Genomic DNA, 20,756 nt, shown 5'->3' with positions numbered 1-20,756 from the left:
TAATAGTGTCTATTATGCCCAGTTACTGGAATATTCAGTAAAATGACATATATGATGTATTAAAATTTCTAGTACTTCAATTTTAATTACATGCACACCAGTGTGAGCCTGTGTACATGTGTGTTTGCTAGCAGAAGAAAGACTGTTTCATAGAGCCAAAGCAGATGAGAGAAAGATTATAATCATGTCCTGAGGGACCCTGGCTACACTGTGATCCAATTAGCAGTGGGGGCCACTGGAGGTTGCAAGTGAGAGAACGAGTGGAGAGTACTGTGAAAACACTTTCTGAAGCAGCAACGCAATCTGGCTGTAGCACTTCTGCGCAACTTAATTTAGGGGCGAAAGAACAGACACAGTTGGGAAGCTATTTTAGAAGCAAAAAGGAAGCAATAGATATGTAATATATGAATTTTTCTATAGATTTCATTTATTCATTCACTCAAAAATACTCAGATATTCATTGAGCACAGTCTGTTACAAAGTGCTGTTCTGGGCATTGCCTACCAAAAACCAAAACAAGCAGATTCCTTATCTTCAGGCCGTTTACATTTTAGAAAATCTCATTAGTTTTATTAGGGTAATACATTCAAAACCTAAGAAAAATAAGTGTGGAAGAAAGCAAAAGGTGTAGAACCAGGTATTTTAAACATGTCCTGTGATGGCTCTTCCCCAACTCCACCCAAATCTCATTCATTTGTGCTTAACCTAACCTTGGTAAGGCTTCATCTGCTTTAGACAAAAACTCTAACATCTGTTCTCTGTGCTTTAAATAATACACACAGCCTCTCAACTATATCCAAACCAATCCACGATCTATCTCTTTACTTGTCGGAATCTGATGTCCCCAAAGGCACAGCTTTCAAGCGCTTCTTGCCACTCACGTTTTACTCATTGAAGTATCTCCCCCAACTCCTGGCCCCCCACAACTTTGTTCATCTTAGAAAGAGCTGTCAAACGTCGCTCTGGATCCTTCAGAGACACCGCTGCCCCCTTTTAGGTCATGCTTTACACACCTTTTGCTTAACCAGCAGGGAAAGAGCTCCTGTAGCTATTAGGAAAGGATTCTGCATACTCTTCAACCTCCTGCCTGAAGGTCAGTTTTTGTAAGTTCTATTGCATGAAGTGAGGAAGTTTTAACATGACTCGCTAGCTTTTTTTAGCATCCCATGAAACTTTTTTCTTAAGTGAAGGTTTTTGTCAGGTTTTCTCTCACTTAAAGAAAAACCAATCATCTTCAGTGGGTAAACAGTTCTTCTGTCACTGAAGGAATTGTAGGAGTGAACAGCAATTTTCTTTTCTTTCTGTTTTCAAGTTGGCAAGAACTTATCAGGCATCAAGGAAGCTAGATTTTACTAATGATAAAAGTGAACTGGAAGACACCAAGTCCACATTCCATGAAGTTGATTTACCTACTAAGTCAGAAGGACCCACACTGATCATAACACATACTGTTTCTATGGCTCTTAGGGTCTCTCTCTCTCTCTCTCTCTCTCTCTCTCTCTCTCTCTCTCTCTGTTTTGTTTTCGAGACAGGGTTTCTCTGTGTAGTTTTGGTGCCTGTCCTGGATCTCACTCTGTAGACCAGGCTGGAGTCGAATCCCGAGTGCTGGGATTAAAGGCGTGCCATGAGCCACCACTGCCCAGCAGGGTCTCTCTTTTTATTGTTGCGGGACTTCCAATGATGCCTGGCAGTTACAAAGCAATTTAAGATGATCACAATTTAAGTAATTCTTCCTGTTCACAACAGCCATACAAAATGGCTTGAAAAGGGGAAGCATCAGTAATCCCAAATGGAGAGTCCCAAGTAATGATGTCCACATTTAAACCTTTATCTTTGGATGCCACCACCATAAGCAATTAAGTATTATGCTTCAAATTTTGAATCTCTCTGGAATTTGCAGATGTGAAAGGACAATATGAGTTGATGAGATCAACACTAACTTTCCTGGAAAGATTTGCACACGACTTGTTCATAACTGTCACCTCTTTGTCCTTTTTTTAACCTCAGTAATGTATTTTAGAAAAAATTAAATGTTTGGGCTCCAGTGCAGTAGCAAATGCATTTTTGAAAATTAATGATCATTTTCACTCAGAGTCAGGCATCCCTAAATGAGTGCTGTCATCATTTTGCACATTCTCTTGATTCCATAATGCTGTTTTCCTCACCTTGAATTTATTGACACCAATTCATTTTGCTTTGACGTTGGCATTAACAAGGAAATGGCTTTGTTTCATCCTGACATTATGAAATCACCTCTCAAGACTTAGTTTGACATTGTCGGGAGGTGGTTATGGTGATGGGGAGGCCACAGCAGACAAGAGTGAATTACAGTGATTCCTAGAGGAAAAAATCATTAAGAAAAGTTACTGCTGTGTGAATTCTGTAGTTATTTTTCATGTTTAAATATCCCTGCTGTTTAAAAATCCTAAGAGGGCTTAGACCATATTTAGAACTCTCTTGCCAAGTATACATCGGAAAAATTGAGTCTCTAAGGAGACATTTGACTATAGCTTGACAAAAAGGAACCTCAAATTATGTTTATAAAATACTCAAAGGCACTGAAATTCTGTCTTTAAAACACAACAACAACACATACACACATGGACACAGACACACACACACACACACACAAACACACGGGAACTAATGACACAATTATCTCCTTTCAGCCCTAGACACTTGTGTTTCTTAATGCTGGATATCCAAGGCTCATGGTAGGTCCTCTGCCTCCTTCTCAGGATGTACAATAACTTACAAACTTGTATCAGCACAGCATGGGTCTATATAGATTATTCATCATAATTCCTACATTGTTTCAATATAAAATCTTTTGCCCGTGTTTACAATGCCCCCATAACAGGTTCGTACCTCTCTCCTACCCTAACATAAAGCAGCTCTATCCAGACTTTCAGCCTGAGCTCAAAATTTAACTAATCACTTTCCCAATTGGAAAACAAACAAGCAAAAAAAGTTACCAAGTTCTTTCAGGGCCTGAGACACCTCTTCTCCCTCATCATCTTACTCACAATGCTCTGAGTGCTCTGAGCATAATAAAAACTAATGTGTGTCGCTTAATGGAAAGTGAAAGGAATGCTTTTTGTCCCACATCTCCAAACACTGACCATCCTTGCTGATTCTCCTCACCTCCACCCCATTCCCAGGTATATTTTGGATCCTCAAAGGAAGAAATCTTAATTCACGTGCCTGTCCCCCTATTGTTGATGCTTTCTCCAAAACACAAACAAACAAACAAAAACAAACATGGTAACCTTTAACACATCATGGTATGCACCCTGAGTTGGAGTGATAGACACCTCCAAGTGATTTTCCCATGTGTTCCTGGTTTGCTTCTCCCATCCTCTGCCAATCCTCCGCTTGCTCCTCCCTTCCAAACACTGCCTGTGACTGCCTTCCCACCCTTGCTTTAGCAATCACCTAGCTCCTACACCAGGGGACTGAAATGAAGTCATCAAGGAAACCTTCGTTCCATTTCTTGCCCTCTGACCTTTAAGCTTTCCATATCCAGGAAGCTGTGTCTGTCCACTTCCTTGCTTCTCTGACCTAAGAGTTAGTTAACATGCTGTCTGCTTACCAGTAACCGATAGGCATGAACCATTCATAAAGAGGCAGCGGAAAAGCTAGACCAGTTTTATGTATTTAATAAATATTTATTGAGCATCAAGTTAGTGCCTGAGACAACTCTGCATCATGATATAACCAGTGAACAGGAAATGTAACAAGAAGAGAGTGCCTGTGATAAAGACATTTATAAAGGTAGAACATCGAAGTCTTCAAAGCTCAAGCTTTGTAAAAGAGGTTAGTTTTCTTCAAGTTGCTTTAAATTCAACTATGACTTCTTCTACCTGGAAAAGGGATAGGACATTCCATCTCAGTGGTTTCTGTGGCTTGGTCTTCAAAATCAACCATGTTTAGCCATTTGCTTCCATCATCACTAGTTACCAATAAAAATGGACGTCTGTCCTCAGATGCCATTGGCTTCAGGAAGTTCTGCTGGTTGCCCTCTTGCCAGGGACTCTGGAATGCTTGGTAAAAGAAGGAGCCAGGACACTTGCTATGAGTATTGGATCATGTAGGAACTCATTCATTTTCTAAGATATTTTGAGACATTTAAGATAATTGACAACATTACTAGAAATATGTATTGATATCACAAATTCTAAATTTTGTAGAAAGTGATGGCAGGATTCACTTCTGAATTGCTTTTTATCTTTTCAGTAAATTATACATTTCTCAAAAAACAGTAAATTCTTTCAGATGTGTAAAGAGATAAGAAACACACATACATATGTATAGATATATGTACCTTTATATGTTCAAAATACTGTATATATCTTCTGGGAAATTTGGACAGAATAAAATAGTATGAAGATAGAATTTAAACTGATAAAAATCAATTCCACTCTCCACAGTCAGAGATAAATGTGGGTCATATTTGGTTATAAGTTTTCCCAAATCCTTAGCTAGGGCTTTCATTATATAAGACGTGGAAGGTGCAGATCTGCATTTACAGAGCAGACCATGGATGAACGTCTCATCATGAATAAACAGCCTGCATCTGCTTTTCTCCTGACATAATGACTTGTTCCCGGGAAAGATGATCTATTCCTGGATGTGTGTTGCCCTTGTGTATGAATATGCCTCCCATAACAGCCATCTTTCACCTTGAGCCCAGATTAGAGGTTACACCTTTTCATTAAATGAGAAAAGTATCTTTCTGATACCAAAGGAGAAAAATCTGTGAGTTCTCAGTACTGTCTTCATGAGCACCTTGCCTATATCTGTGTCTGAAGGTGTTGACCTAAATAGGATTTCAATACATCATTAAAGATCACTTTTGGAAAGGTGCCCAGCCTTAGGTTTGTAGGAATTGCAGTGAATTAATTCTTTCTCCACATCAATTGGGGCTTTTTGCATGGTATAAAGCCAAAGCCTTTAAGATATTTAGATGGTGCTTCTTCCTCCTGAATTGGAGTTACTTGTCATCCCTTTCACACCTACTGGGATACTACAGCCTGCAGATATGTCTTCTTTAAAATAAATGGGGCTTTTTTTATGATGTTGTAAGCAGTGTTTTCCTTGGCTGAACAAGAGAAAACATCACTCCTATAACAAGTGCTCTGATAATAGATGAACAACAACAGGATGGCTGCTTCCTCGGGTCAAAACCTGCTGTCCCTGATTAAGAAGATGAGGCATATCTGACCACTGAGCTGACAGCCTCCACGCTGTTCCTGACAGACCCTTGAGCCCTGTTCCTTGGGTTTGTTGCTTGGAAATCAAGCAGACTGGATGCTGTCACATAAGGGCCATGCTTGCACCACCTATGTTCCTGAAGGGTACAGACACAGACAGAAAACACAGGTTTAAAGCAAGTGATAAGGGGTCTTTGCACAGGATGGCTTCCAGATTTCAGTCTGTTATTTGAGTCTGTGCCTGATTCTTTCTAACCTTCAACAATAAACAGGCAAAGGTGAGCTGGGGAGCGGGAGAAGCAGCTTGGGTTCTCTACTCACCCCCCCCCCCCGCCCCATCCCCACACAACCTTACTCCTCAGGAAACAGACCACATTTCTGTATACTGACTGACACAGATGAACACACATTAAATGAGTATAAATTTCACCTCTGAGAGAATGGGCACTGCCATTCCAAAGTGACCTTGCAAGACTATGGAGCACACGGCAATTGAATACAAAATGTTCACCAACCACATGCTTGGACTCTCTCAAGATTCATATCCACACAACATGTACAGATGCTGCTTTGAGGGAGGCCATTCTCTATCCTTCTCGCTTCAGGTTTCTTGGATTGGAGACGTGAGAAATTCATCACCCTGAAGAATTAGCACTTTGCTCATCTAACCTGAATTTCTTTCATTAGGGAAACTGGAGAGGGAACTGAGCACTAACAAATCCTACTTGGGTTGTCCTTTGTCCTTTGTAGAACACTTCTATATAATCCATTTCCAGCTTCCCAACAACTTGAGATGGGGAAACAGGACAAGTGCTATTATCTCTGCTTTAGAAGTGAGGAGAGAGAGCACCCAGAGGTTAAGTGATTTCCCCAAGTTCACCCACCACATTAACCACAGAGATGAGACTTGAATCCAGCATTTAATTTTCCTCACCCTACCTTATCCTGTTAGTACATGTGAGAGACAAACACTATCTTGTTCCCATAGGATGCCAACTTAGACTGACAGGCAAAACAAATCAAATGAAGGTAGACACCAAATCTATCATCAAAACACACAAAATTACACAAGTCTAGCTGTCCTCAGACATCTCATCAAATGAGGGAGAAATTCCTAATTGTATTCTTTTGTAGTGATAGGCTTCGCTTCTTATTAATAATAGTCATGCAGGGCTGGGGAGACAGATATGTTAACAGAGCACTTGCTTTGTAAGACTGATGACCTGAATTTGACCCCCAGAATCCACACCCCAAATCCAATCCCCCCAAAAAAAAGCCAGGCATGGTGGTACATGTTTGTTAATCCTCTGCTTGGGAGGCAGAGTCAAGCAGAACCCTGAGCTACCTGGCCAGTTAGCAGTGCATACTTGGAAAGTTCCAGGAGAGTGAGAAAATATGTCTCAAAAAAAATGGTGGGTTGTAGCTGGAGTTTTCTCCAGTCCTGCCTGGCCCATGGTCAAGACAAATCTCTCTCACCACCAGTCCTGCAGCCGCTTAGACCAACCAAGTAAACACACAGAGACTTATATTGCTTACAAACTATATGGCCGTAGCAGGCTTCTTGTTATCTAGTTCTTATATCTTAAATTAGCCCATTTCTATAAATCTATACCTTGCCACGTGGCTCGTGGCTTACCAGTATCTTAACATCGTCTTATGGTGGCAGCTGGCAGCATCTCTCTGCCTCTGCCTTCCACTTCCCAGAATTCTCCTCTCTCCTTGTCCCACCTATACTTCCTGCCTGGCTACTAGGCAATCAGTGTTTTATTTATTAACCAATCAGAGCAACACATTTAACATACAGAACATCCCTCAGCAGTGGGTGATGCCTGAGTAACAACACCCATGATTGGCCTCTGGCCTCTGCACACATGTGTGTGTATACACACACACACACACACACACACACACACACACACACTCACACACACCTAAAAATTAATCATGCAAATAAAACTCAAGAGAATTTGGAAAAGTTAATTTCCCCTAATGTTATAGTTGTAATCAAAATGACAAGCCACATGCGTACATACATATCAGCATGTTGGTCTGGCCCACTATATGTTCAATACCAGAAAAGTATCTGGTTAAAAGATAGTTGGACAGATGTCACTAGCCAGTCCATGATAAGGTCAATGTTTCCAAGTAGAGTGTGGCAATTCAAAAAGAGAATTCAAGATTAATGGTCCCTAGCCAGTTTTCCTACCCTGATACACCATCTCTCATGGACACATGTGAGTAAAGATGGGGAATATAGCTGGTGTGCCTAGAACTTGCCCCCAAACTCCACTGCAGTCTCTAAAGTTTCTTCCATGCCTCAGGATCTAACCTGCACGTTCTATTTTATGTCTTGCTCACAATTTAGTAAAACAGCCACAAAGGCTGTGTAAATGGGTCATAATCACAGCTCTTCAGCTCCCTGCTGCCTGAATGAGTCCTCACTGCAGTACGCATGCCTTTGTTATTACCCCGCTTGGTGGAGGTTATTCGCTCTTTGACGTTTCTTTGCAAAGGATGGGAACAATTTGGAACATCTTTCCCTCAGCGATCCTGGGCTCGGTTCAGGTGGTGAAGGTAGAGGTCACTTTATTAATACAGCCATCAAGGAAAGCTGTCATGGCAACGCATTGCATCGATTCCTTGAAGTACAGGAAGCAAAGCCAAAAAGAGACACTTTCAAGTCTATAAATACAGACCCAGCATTGCTCAAGCATAGCAGCAGCTCACGGACAGGGCCAGCCTAAATGTATAGCTTTGAACCAAACACAAACAGAGAAAGAAAATGTCTCTTTAGTAATGCGATGGATCATTGTGACCATAAGGGAATAAGTGACCCTTTCAGTTTCTAAAGGAAAAATGAATAGAACAAGGAATGACACTAAGTCCTTGCTGCTGCCCTCTTTGAACAATGTACAGGAGCAATTTCTAGGTCTGCTTTTTGACATGTTCTAGAAAGACGAACAGAAGGGAAAGAAATCAAGATTTGGTAATTCATATTTTGAAAATAGTTTGCTGTTGGGAAAGAACAGTTGTATAAAATGTTCAAGAACCCCACATACCTATACACATAAATGCTTACATAGACACATACATACATATACTTATATGTGCATACATGTGCACACATAGACACAAATCACATACACTTATACACACATATATATGCACACACAGACACATCACACGCTCTTACACACACACACAGACACATCACACGCTCTTACACACACACACACACACACACACACACACACACACACAATGTATACCTACATGCCTCTCTCACATACACACCAAAACTTCCCCACAAAAATAAGAAAAAAACTTGAAACTCTGCATAATTTAGTGACATCCTTCTGGCTTTCCTCATCCAAGATTACACGAAAAACAGGAGTAACAGAAAAAGTAGCGTTCACTCCTACTTCCTCCCTATTAAATTCAGAATGGATTTATAAATCATGGCAATTCTGAGAGCTTGTTTATCTCCTTTGTGGCTTGCTTACCAATGCTGTGAGCAGAGCTATCCTAATATCCTGATGGCTTCAGCCTTTCCACCAAGGCTCCACACTTCAACTTCTGGCCACACAACTCTGTTCCAGTCTCACAATAATACAACTTTACCTGCCAATGTCCTCTGATTCTCTTGGGCACACTTTTTGAAAGTATCCCAAATACTGGAGCCTCAGAAGGTATCAGGTTACGTAGCATTATGATTGGCCATTCCATAAATAAACTATTCTTATCAATAGTAAAAGGAAAATATAGTAAAAGGGAACCCTAAAAAAAAGTCAGGCTATTACCAAAAGAGTATCAGCTTTTTCTGTATCTGACTCAGAATTTACCATAAAAAAGGAATTGTATATATCAACTAACGGTTCACATCAATCCTAGGTCAAAAGTTATATGAGGCATTTAAAAATGAAGCCTCCTGTTTACTGATATAAGACACCTCTTTACAGTCAATAACAATAAAAAAGTTTAGATAAACTTAAAATAAATGTCACCAACTAAATTCAGTTTGAAGCTGATCCATATAGAAGAACAGCAAATAGAGCTATAACGGAAAGGTACATGTTAGGTGAAATTCTCCTGTTATCTCTTTAACAACTTCATGTAGTACAGAATAGAAAGAACATGAACATAGTACTGGGGTCTTCATTCTCATGCTAGCTCCACAAGTTGATGGATGCTTAGAATTTCATGATGAAAAGGATTCTAGAGTTCAGTGCAAAAGAGCGCCCTGATTAAATAGAAACATTTCATTTTAGTTTATTTTATGTTACCATAACAGAATGTCACAGACTAATTTATAATAACAGCTATTTAATATCTAACATTCTGTTTTTTATCATAAAGTTCTAGTATTTTCTCATAACATGCTGGGAGGCATCACATGGTAGAAAGAACGCTGCCCATTTATCCCATCATATGGGCTTTAGTTCATTGATGATACTACTTCTAAAGGGTCCCATTTCTTAAGAATGATACAATGTCAACTAAAATGAGTTTTGAAGGAGCCAAACTTTGAAACCATAGCAGTCTCCTATGCTTGGGAAGATAAAATTGACACTATAGATGTCAACAAGTTTCTCACTCTCAGCCTAGACCTTTGGCGTTTCTACTTTTATTTTTCTGAGATGATTTGAATTTAGACTTCCATTTTGTCAGTAGAACTCTAGAAGATGGAGCAATTCAGAAATGCTATTAACAGATACCTTTGCCCCATCAGTGGGGTTTGAAACCACAATAGCTAGGAGATGTAATGTGAAATTTATTATCTAAGGAGTGATTCTATAACTCCTAGACCTGGAATCAGCCATGATTTATGAGTACATTTATGAGTACAAACCACTGCGCTGTCTAATACCATTCACTGTGTTTCTCCCGACTCTTTCATTCCATATGACATACAATTTGCAAGGATTGCCATTCAAGGTCTACCCTAAACTGATAGAGTCTCCTCATCTAGATCTTGTCTAGATGGTTTACAAAGTGGCCATGAGTGCTAGTATAATTGTTTCAATGGGAATAAAGAACAAATCGCATGACAAGTATGCCTGTGGGTCCTCTTCTCCTTTCACTCTATACAATGTTAAGAAGGCAATCCACACTAGTATTTCTGACCTACCTGCTTGCAGTTTCTTTATTTCTAATGGCTGTGCTCTGAAAACTCGATGTGATTTTGATCTAGAACTGACAAGCCTGCTTCCTGCTCTTCTTCCCAGTGTACATCAAGGGCAGCTGTTTAATTCCACTGATATGACTGCACTCTGACCCAGAACATCAGTATTTTACCCTTTGCATTAACTGAGAAATAATTCCTTGTTGGTGGAAGAAGAAGCTGCCCTAGTCATTATAGGACATGACATTTAGCAGCATCCATGGCCTCTGCCCATCCATGGCATGCTATCTGTACCCAGCTGTGACAATAAAAAATAAATAAATAAGTAAACTCTAGTCACTGCCTAAGATCCTCTGGGAGTCATAATCTCCAAAATATTGGGACCTACTCCTGTCAACTGATGTACAAGGACTTCCATAATTAGTTATTTCCTCCAATTTTCCCTGTGCTTTTTCTACTCATTCCCAAACCCTTCCTGGCTGATTTAATCAGTTGAGACATACGTTACACATGTGCTCTGCCCAATTCAAAGTGCCCTACTTCTCCTCCTCTTCCACTTCACATGTTAATTCATAGATGGTCTTCCACAACAGGAAAGTGTTTTTATGATTATTCTCATAGTCATGTGACCACTGCGTTTTGTTGACGTTTTCTTCTTCCAACCATTCTTCATGGTGTTGCTTTCTCTGCATATGGCTGAGACTCTGACACTCCTCATTTTGACATGATTAATATTCTCCCGCCATGAGATCATGTACTTTGTGTTTGATGACAATGACCTTCACCACCCATGTTCTACATCTCCATCTCCATAACGAACTGTCTCCTGAACCTCCAAGTCGTTTTTCCAAGTAATAACAAAATATTTTAGGAGAATTTACAGACTCCTCAAAGTCAAGAAGTTCAAAAATATTCATTGGCTTCTCTAACTAAACTCCTTTCTTAGTGGCCTTTCTTAATAAATTTCTTTGTGACTTATCCACATACTCAAATGTGACCTTAAAATCACTCATACTTGTTATGCAAACTGCCTTCAGATGCACCCTTCCTTCTCTCCATTGCTCCAACCTAGCCCAAGCCCATTCTTTTGAGTGTCTGGTGTCTTTTTCACCAGTCTATCTTTGTCTAACTTCATCCTTCTTTTTCCTTCAAAACTCTAGATAACTTATTCGCCTTTGATAGCTTCCCATTGCCCATTTCCCAAACTCTGCAATATAGATAGATAGATAGATAGATAGATAGATAGATAGATAGATAGATAGATAGATAGATTAGTAACAGCCAGAATGCCCCTAGTATTCTAACCTCCTTTCTTCTATATGCATTCAGCCTCTTCCAAGTGCAGCCCACTCATCATTCACTGAGATAATCTTTGTGTCTCTTAGTCTAGTTACTGTCAGAAAACAAGCTATTCTAGGTATTTCAACAGAGTAACATGATTAAAGGAAATGGGACAATAAGTATTTGAAGACTAAAAATTGAGAACATGGCACCAAAGTAACTCTTGGAAAGCAACTGCTCATACAGGTAGTAACTATCACTCAGGGTTGGGAAAGTACAAGAAAGAAGAGGACTTTCCAGAAACTAATAGTGTGGATAAGAGGCTTCATATACCTTAATACAACATCTCTGAAGGGAGATTATGTCTGCCTACACCTGTAGTAGTCCCTTGGAGGGATGCTAACAGGATGGTGCAGGAATCTCCAAGGCTCAGTGAGAATCTGGTTCTGAGTAAAGATGGCACAGGAACCAAATGTCAAAGCTGAGATGAAGAGCCATTGCTGGGCAGTACTATTATAACAAACCCTTAAGTAGGAAGAGGGAAATAGCTTCACACACACCCTCCTTCCTTCTCTGTTCCCTCTAGGGTCCATTGTTGGTGGAATCTAGCAGACAACCTGTAGGGTTTTTATTGTAAAACCAGAAGGGGAATCAGTGTTCAAAAATAATTTCTTTATAACCTACATGGCCCCTTTGCCTCTCTTTGCTTTAACTCAAGAAGTCTCCCCATCCATGGTGGTTTTTTGACCAATATCTGCCTTGTGTGAATCTTTGTTCAAATACAACTCCTTTTCTATAATTTTTTTTTTCTAATCTCCAAAACATGGACACCGTCGTTTGTGTTCACCTAAAGCTTTGCAAATACTTACTTTGTAGTCTTTTTCTATATCTCTGATTGTGTTTGTTGATTTTCCACCTAATTGTGAACTCATTTATGGCAGTTAGAGTGATAACCACAAAACATGGCAGGATGCTAGGCACTGGCAAATGACTTCGATGCAACTAATAAGGACGTTTTAATGAAATCAATGCTAGGTCACTTCTAAAATGCATTTCATCTCCCTAAGTAAATTAGAACTCTATGAGAACAGAGACCTTGCTTTGTATTTGTTTTTATTGTCTCCATGGTGTTTAGTACAAGGTTTTACGTGCTGAAGAAGAGCTCATTGATATTTAACCATCTAGTTTGTTCATTAACCAACAGAATTTGGGTACTAAATGACATGAAGATGGAGCATGAGGTTATAAGCATCAGGTAAGAACTGTAGTTAGATTTAAGTATATTTCTAGCATGTGATTCCAGCCATGAGATGGTACTGTATGCACAGTAAAATCCTGTTCTTGTTGAATTTTAATAGGATGAGCACCATCAAGAACCCAAATGTAACGTGCTTTACAGTGAATTCTAAAATAATGAAATGTATGCTAGGTTCCATTTTTCCCCTGTTTATATATTACCCAAGATATAGTCCCCCAGTCCATGAGATGATTAATCCTGGGCTACATCTGTTCCTTGTGTATTTATTAAATTTCTTACAACCATCCCAAACAACTAGCAGATTATTTACATGTAGGGAAGGTATTGAATTTTAACTTAATCATTGGCTTCTCAGACAAAAAAAGCGCCTCTGCTCAACAGCTGCTTTACATTCAAGTCCAAGAGGAAGAAAAATAGCTTCACAAAAAAGAGGGGAGTGATATTTAATTAACTATTGATTTCTTCTCAATTATTCAAGGCAAGCAATTATCGATATTGATGGAGCAGATATTTCCCTATGTCTAGTGCCCAAATGAAAGGAAATATCCCATTCTGCAATCTGCTGCCTAGAACAAGAAATGATCAGAATCTTTAACTTTAAATGAAAATGGTTACTTGGATCAGTTTATTCCATGTTGCCCCAATTAAACAGATATTTCTTGATGTGTAAGCAAAATGAAACCCCAAGTACCTTCGTATACTTTCCAAATGGACAAAAAAAAAGCAGGACTTTTATCTGTTTTGTCCAAGCAGCTAATCACCCTGTGCTTGAGAACCATGCTTCATAGGTACAGATCTTGACATGTCAAAAAAAAAAATGTCTGACAAAATACCACAATGTGGGTTCCATCTAAGCCACCCACTGAGGGGCAACTTGTATGCTTGATGCTTATAATCCATGTGACACTGCCTCGTGTATCAGCACTTCAAACATGAATAATTTACTAGTGCTATTTATACCAATGTATTATGCACCTGTCTTCTACATCTCCCTGGAATGTTGACGATTGTAGTCACACTGGACCCTGTTTAGGCACTTTATTATTAGCTCTGTGGATGCCCAGTGCCACCTTTCCTCAACCCATTCATACACAAGAGCATTCATATGTTTAGGTGTGGGGACGAAGCCCCTCTTGAAGACTATATGAGTATTGAGTATGATTAATGGACAAAGCAAATGCTATCTACTGAGTAACTATTTGGAAGGAGGAGATTATTTAGTAAAAATGGTTTATATTTAATAGCACCATTGTGGGGTGTGTGTGTGTGTGTGTGTGTGTGTGTGTGTGTATCCATGTGACATCCTTGGAGAAATTGGGCCATGACATTTTCTTTGAATGAAATCTGCTATCCTTTACAAAGACCTCCTTTTTCTGCTCTGTGCCCCGCCCTCTGTCCAGAGTGGTCTATATGTTAAGTGCTTAAGCAGCATATGTTGCTGGAAACCGTTCGCTCTGCTCTTGGCTCTCTTACTCTTCGTTGTTGTGTTAATTTCCCTGGGTTCTATTTAACATTCTGCTAAATCAGTGAAACCTTGATTATCTAAGAGAATACAAGACATTGAATTAATGAGGATAACGGGAATTTTGAAGGTATGAGAAATTATTAGAGGTGAAAGTTGTGTGACAGAGGCTGCGAATGAATTTTAGTCAGGAGCTGCAGCTTGATTTTCCAGCCTGATTCTGTTCCTTGATGGATGTAATGAAATTTTGGTAATCAGGGTTTCACCGTTGCATTTATTACTGTTCCCAAATCAAGGTAACCTTGGGCTCTACTTCCCATATTTACAAAGCAATAAAAATCCTAATGGGCTGTCAGGGACGAATGTGACTGCTCTTCCTCACATGCCTCCCACGAAACAAGCTTTCCCTCTCCCCATCTGGCTGTCGTCTGCGGAGCATGCTACTTTTTTCACATCCCAACCCTGCATTCCCTTGCTTCCCTGTGGCCTCTTTGCATGTACGAAAAGACTGGAATTGGTGCAGGGGCGATGGATGTCCTGACCTTAGAGGTTGTTGGTCATTTTAGCAACACTGCTTTGCATTTTAAAGAGCACTCATCTGACTTCAAGGTTCTGCATTCTTGTATCAGGCACTTGTCCTTTAAAAACTAGGAGGTCACAAAAGGTCCCAGGTACATAAGAATTTCCAAACCAAGAGCATTACATTACTCAGTGTTAGATAGCCTGAACTGAAGAATCACCAAGATTGCAGGGGGGGAAAAAAACTATATGAAAAGGCCTAATATGAACAAAACAAAGGCAGCCAACTACATTTGTTTGGAAATTGGAGTCACATGCTTAGTTTGTGGAGGGAAGGGGGGAACACGAGATCGATAGAGAATTTATTTTTTAAAGCTGAAAACATGATGTTCCAGATGAACTTAAATTGATTCTGCTTCTCCTCCCCTCCCCCTCCCTCCCCTCGTTCTGCAGCTAATGTCTGCGACAATGAGCTCTTGCACTGCCAGAATGGAGGGACCTGTCACAACAACGTGCGCTGCCTGTGCCCGGCCGCCTACACTGGCATCCTCTGTGAGAAGCTGCGGTGTGAAGAGGCAGGCAGCTGTGGCTCCGACTCCGGCCAGGGAGTCCCCCCGCGGGGCTCCCCAGCACTGCTGCTGCTGACCGTGCTGCTGGGGACAGCCAGTCCCCTGGTGTTCTAGGGGGGTCACACCAGCCCTCCAACAGGCCTGTGCTGTGGGGGAAGCAAACTCCACCCGAGCGATTGCTACTAACATAGAAAACACGCACACCCACTCCAACACAGTGTACAAACGAAGAGGGCCTAACTGAACTAAGCCATATCTCTCAGACCTGGACAGCACATCGGAGTCAAGACTGTTCATCACTGACTCCAGAGGAATTGGCAGCTGTGGCTACTATCACTGCAAATCTCATTGCCAGCTGCAGAGCCGATTGCGGATTGGGAAGGCTGTGAGAGCGCCCCCAGAAAGGAAAGTCAAAAACAAACTGATCAACCAACCTAAAAAAAAAAAAAAAAAAGACATTCGCTACTCTACCGTGGTGCACCCTAGTACCGCTCTGCCCAGTGTGTGGACCAACCAAATAGAAGCATTCTTTGCTGTCAGGTGCATTGTGGGTATAAGGAAATCTGTTACAAGCTGCCATATTGGCCTGCTTCAGCTCCCACCCCCAACCCCACCCTGAATCCCTTCCAACCTGTGCTTTAGTGAAAGTTGCTCTGTAACCCTTGTTGGTTGAAAGATTTCTTTGTCTGATGTTAGTGATACACATGTGTAACAGACCCCCTCCAAAAGCGCAAGCCAGTCATACCCCTGTACATTTTAGCAGCACTGAGACCCCCAGTGCCAGCTCACACCCACTTCACGAGAGTGGTTAGAGGAAAGAGAAAGTGTATCTATCCTTTTGTATTCAAATGAAGTTATTTTTCTTGAAATACTGTAAGATGTAGATTTTTTGTATTATTGCCAATTTATGTTACCAGACAATCTGTTAATGTATCTAATTCGAATCAGCAAAGACTGACATTTGATTTGTGTCCTCTTTGGTTTTGTTTTGTTTCATTGTGCAGAGATTTCTCTGTATGGGCAACGAGCGTGCTGGCATCAAAGAATATCAGTTTACATATATAGCAAGTGTAATAAGATTCCACCAAAGGACATTCTAAGTGTTTTCTTGTTGCTTTAACATGGAAGATTTCAAGAATAAAAATTCCCGCATAAATGGTATCAGGAATTTGTATTGCCGTTTCTTAGATGAAAGGAGCAACCATCCAATAGTTTCACACTCGCTTCACTGATGTTGTGTGGACGGAACACAGTCAGCTGACGACTCTAGTAGCCCAGGAAGATGGATTGATGGTCACTAGCTTGGACAACGTCTGCAAAATATGAGACTATTTTCCACCTGGGAAAAAATTATAACTGCAAGAACAGAAAGAAATATCTAAGTGATTGCCAAGATTATGCCAAAGCCTGTTGGCGGATACTAAGAGACTTTTATTTTTAAGTCATGCTATTTTCACAGATTTATGGTGATCATGTGACTCTAGGGATGCTGATCTATGTATCCTTCCAAATACAGTGTTTACATGGAGTATCATAAGAGGCCACCTGGGGAACCAGGACAGCAGCAGGGAAATTGAGTGATTAGCAATTTGACTTTGAATATATTCTAAGTATTTAAATGAAATATCAAAATATACAGCAGCAAGTAGACATAACTGCTGCTCCTGAGAATAAAGTCTGTTTCAAGTACTGCCCAAGGTGTAATAAATTCTTGTTTCTGCCTTTTATTAGGCCAATTACTGTACAAGACAGCAAAGGGAGCCGGGCGGGAGAGAGACACCGCAGAGCTGGGGAGGGGCTGAAACAGTGTGTTCTACCCCAGCATCTGCCACCACACAGGTGACGAATGTGTCAGCAGCAACATCTCTCAGAATCAGAAACAATTATGAGGCCAAGCCAGAAGCTTAAGGACAATGAAGTCCTACGTGCCTGGGCGGGACAGTAACCTATGACAATATTAGGTCAGAAGCCTCGTTCCAGGCTGAATTCTTCATCCTACTGCCAGTCTGTGCTGAACCAAGGGGGAGGAAATGTCTCCTGATAAATAACCCGAGTCAAAACTAGATGAAGGAACAGCATGTCTTATTGGTTTTGTTCCCAGAAAAGCCAATTCAAAGAAGGCAATAAAAGGTAAGCAGGTAATGCCTGTTCTGCCTGCCACCCCACGTCCAAGTCGATTGAATGTTTGTTATTCAAACCAACAGCCTCTTTTGATATAAGAAATAGGGAAAGATGGAAATAAATTAGCACTTTGGCTTCACGCCAGAGTGGCCAACCAGAAATGGCAGATTTACATTAGAAGCATAAATAGAAAATTATATTTCCAGCTCACCAAAGAATACACATGAAAATTCTGATAGCATACAGAGTGTGAGATTACTTCTAATGAGATGGATTTCTTCTATTAAGATGGAGTTTAAGTTGTCTTATAGTTTATTAGCACAAACCAAAGGCAGACTGTGTGGTTTCTGGCGACAGCGCACTTTATCATTATGCACTCACAGCTTTGTCACAGTGATCAGGCATCAGAAGCTGCACAATTCAATCCATGGGATCCCAAAAGCTAATTCTGAAATTTAATGAAGGCCTGATTTAAATCATTTCATCTGCATTTTATCTTTATAAGGCTATAAGAATCTAAATTGATGAGGAATATCTTGCATTCAGTGTATTTAGATATAGTTCTCTGAATTTCTTGGAGTGATGTGATCTACTTTTAATAAAAATTCACTTTTAGGTATATAACAGACGTAAATGAAATGTTCTTTTTAATCTGGATTCTTGAGTTCTTTAAAAAGTCAATTTTTTTTTAAAGAAATGTCAGCCTATGGGATTTTCTCTGCTTTCTAGGATTCTTCCAAGTTGTAATATTCTGTCCTGAGAGAGGGCTGAAGCAAACAGGGGGTACGAAGTCATGCCCACATTTGAGGATCCAACTCTTGCTTTGTTTCCTGGAAAGTGGGGTAACCAGTTATTCCATGAGTTCATCTGTCCACTGTCGACAAAGTAGGACATCATTTTCCCACTAACGATGTATATAAAACTCAAAAGGGCTGGTGGAGGCGAAACGGCAACTATACAGAAATGTTGCTGTTCACAGCACGTTAAGTCATCTGTCTTACCTGCTGTGAAGTGGGATTGACTTATCACCCAGCCTAAGGGCCACTTTCACCCTCCCCTCGGTTTGCCCCAGCAATGATCCAGTCTAATTAGATGTCTCACACACAGGATGGTGTGAACTCCTGGAGGCAGGTAGCACAAAGGTAGTGCAGACCCTTGAGCACAGGGTTGGAAGAACACATGGACTCCACAGTTGAGTAGTTTCTGGTGTGTCTCATTCACCTTTTCTTGGACCTGTGACTTCACCGGAGTCTTAAGAGTCTTTGGATAGAAACCCTGAAATCAAGTCTTTACTTTCATTTCCTTCATACACACCCCCACCACGAATAATCCAGTAATATGGGACTATAAAAACCCTATATTCTGAAGTGTGATGTTGTGTTAAAATGGTCTTTTGTGCTTCACCTATAGTATATTTCTAGGCAAAGTATCTATTTAACAGTTTCAGTGCTCATAGGATTGAACAGGACACTAGGGAGTGTGGGGTTACATGGTGTTATTATAACATATGAAACTGTCTGTGTGTATTTGACATTCAGCATGATTTAAAATTTCAGCTTCAGAAATCGGAAAGTGAGTTCTTTACTTACCACTTTGACTCCCAGCCTTTATTGATAAGGAGGGTTTGATATCCACTTACCCGTGAACTGGAACAACAGGAGCAACCAGGTTTAAAAAAGGAAGGCTTTTCCAAGGAACCCCAACTAGAGTTTTTATTATATATGAGAATAAAAAGCAAATAAGTGACACCCCAGGGATTTTGACGGAAGTCTAACTATGAACAATTCTTTTTGTCTCAGGAAATCAGCACTGATTGTAATTAATGTTATTTGTTTATTTGTTTCCTATACATGGATGTTTTGTTTGCATGTGTCTGTGCACATACACACTGGTGCCTCAGAGATCAGGAGAGGGAATCAGATCCCCTAGAGTTAAAGATAGTTATGATGCTGAAAATTGAATCCAGGTCCTCTGCAAAAGTAATCGATGCTCTCCAGCCTCTCACTGATATTTATAGGAAGCATCAAACACTCGTTTGACACAAACGTTCTGGAAGTTCTACGAATTTCCATATAGAATGTTTTTTATTTAAATTATAGTTTTACTTTCTTACGTTATAAGCAGCTGTTTTATCCCCTTCAGTTATCTAAAATGGATGCCAACAAACTCCTCTCATAAACTGCACACAAACACAAGATGATGTCAGAAAAGAAAAATAAGCATGCCAACTTTCATATTTTGAATTTTCCCCAAACAGTCTTGGGAACACGTTGAAATTTTGCTCTTCTCAACACCTGGTGTGGTGTGACTCACAGATGACCATCTTCATTATGCTTCTGCAGAACCAGGAAAGAAGACACAGGCTTGGCTCTTGCATAAACCACACCACTGCATTTAACTAGAAATGGGAAAATAACATCTGGGAAAAACAAGTTAATATTGACTAATATGCAGTTACTTAAGCTCTATTACAGGAAAAAAAAAAAAAAAACAGTGCCCTTACTACATTTTTGGAGAGAGTTCTGAAATAATTCTACAAGAAGACTTAAATAATTTTAGAGGCTGTTTTAAAGCATTTGAGCCTTTAGTAACTGCTGGAATCCCGCTCCCTTCAATCTGTTCCCATCACCCAAAAGCTGCCTTTAATTGATTGATGAATTAAAATGGAGTAGTAACATTTAAAATTATATGATGTTTTTATTAACCAAAAATGATACCTGCTAAAATGGGTCATTAAAATTCTACAAAACCCAATTATGTTAGCACTAAAGATTTAGCTTGGCTGGCTGAGGCAAACTGCAGAGGATCCTAAGTAAAAATAACCCCATTTTCTTAACATAGTCCCATTTTTTCCAGAGGTGTCATTTTAACTATTTTTTAAATTAGAATTACAAATTCCACATTGAAAAAAAAAACTCACTGGAAAGAGTAAAAAATAATTATTACATTTCTTACCTCTATGTGAATAGAAATGGAAATTCCTGTATGGCAAGCATGTGTCAAGTCCCTTAAAGACTTCACATGCCAAAGTTGTACTCTGACACCTTGCTAACAGTACTATGGTAGAGCTTACATAGTCTGTTACTCTACCTGTCTATTACACAAGGCAGCCATCGTACTCGAATAAAAGAAAGTGACAGAGAAGCACACATCTGAAGGCCTGTTAAAAGTAGGTGATTTTTTTTGCCCCCAGGCAGGCAATATAATGTCA

General features: G+C 40.1%; 1 protein-coding gene across 1 annotated transcript in view; it reads left to right on the top strand.

Moving 5' to 3' along the window:
• Ntng1 (netrin G1) overlaps nt 1-18,068 on the top strand; it is a 344,033-nt gene extending 325,965 nt beyond the window's left edge. Inside the window, exon 7 of the mRNA XM_059266124.1 lies at nt 15,309-18,068. Within this exon, the coding sequence (XP_059122107.1) occupies nt 15,309-15,538 (230 nt within the window). The 3' untranslated portion in view covers nt 15,539-18,068. The remainder of the gene's footprint in view (nt 1-15,308) is intronic.
• The last annotated feature ends 2,688 nt before the right edge of the window (nt 18,069-20,756 follow it).

Source organism: Peromyscus eremicus, chromosome 6 (assembly GCF_949786415.1).
Source record: "Peromyscus eremicus chromosome 6, PerEre_H2_v1, whole genome shotgun sequence".
In the NCBI taxonomy this organism is placed as follows: Eukaryota; Metazoa; Chordata; class Mammalia; order Rodentia; family Cricetidae; genus Peromyscus; species Peromyscus eremicus.
This window is presented reverse-complemented; position numbering and strand designations above follow the sequence as displayed.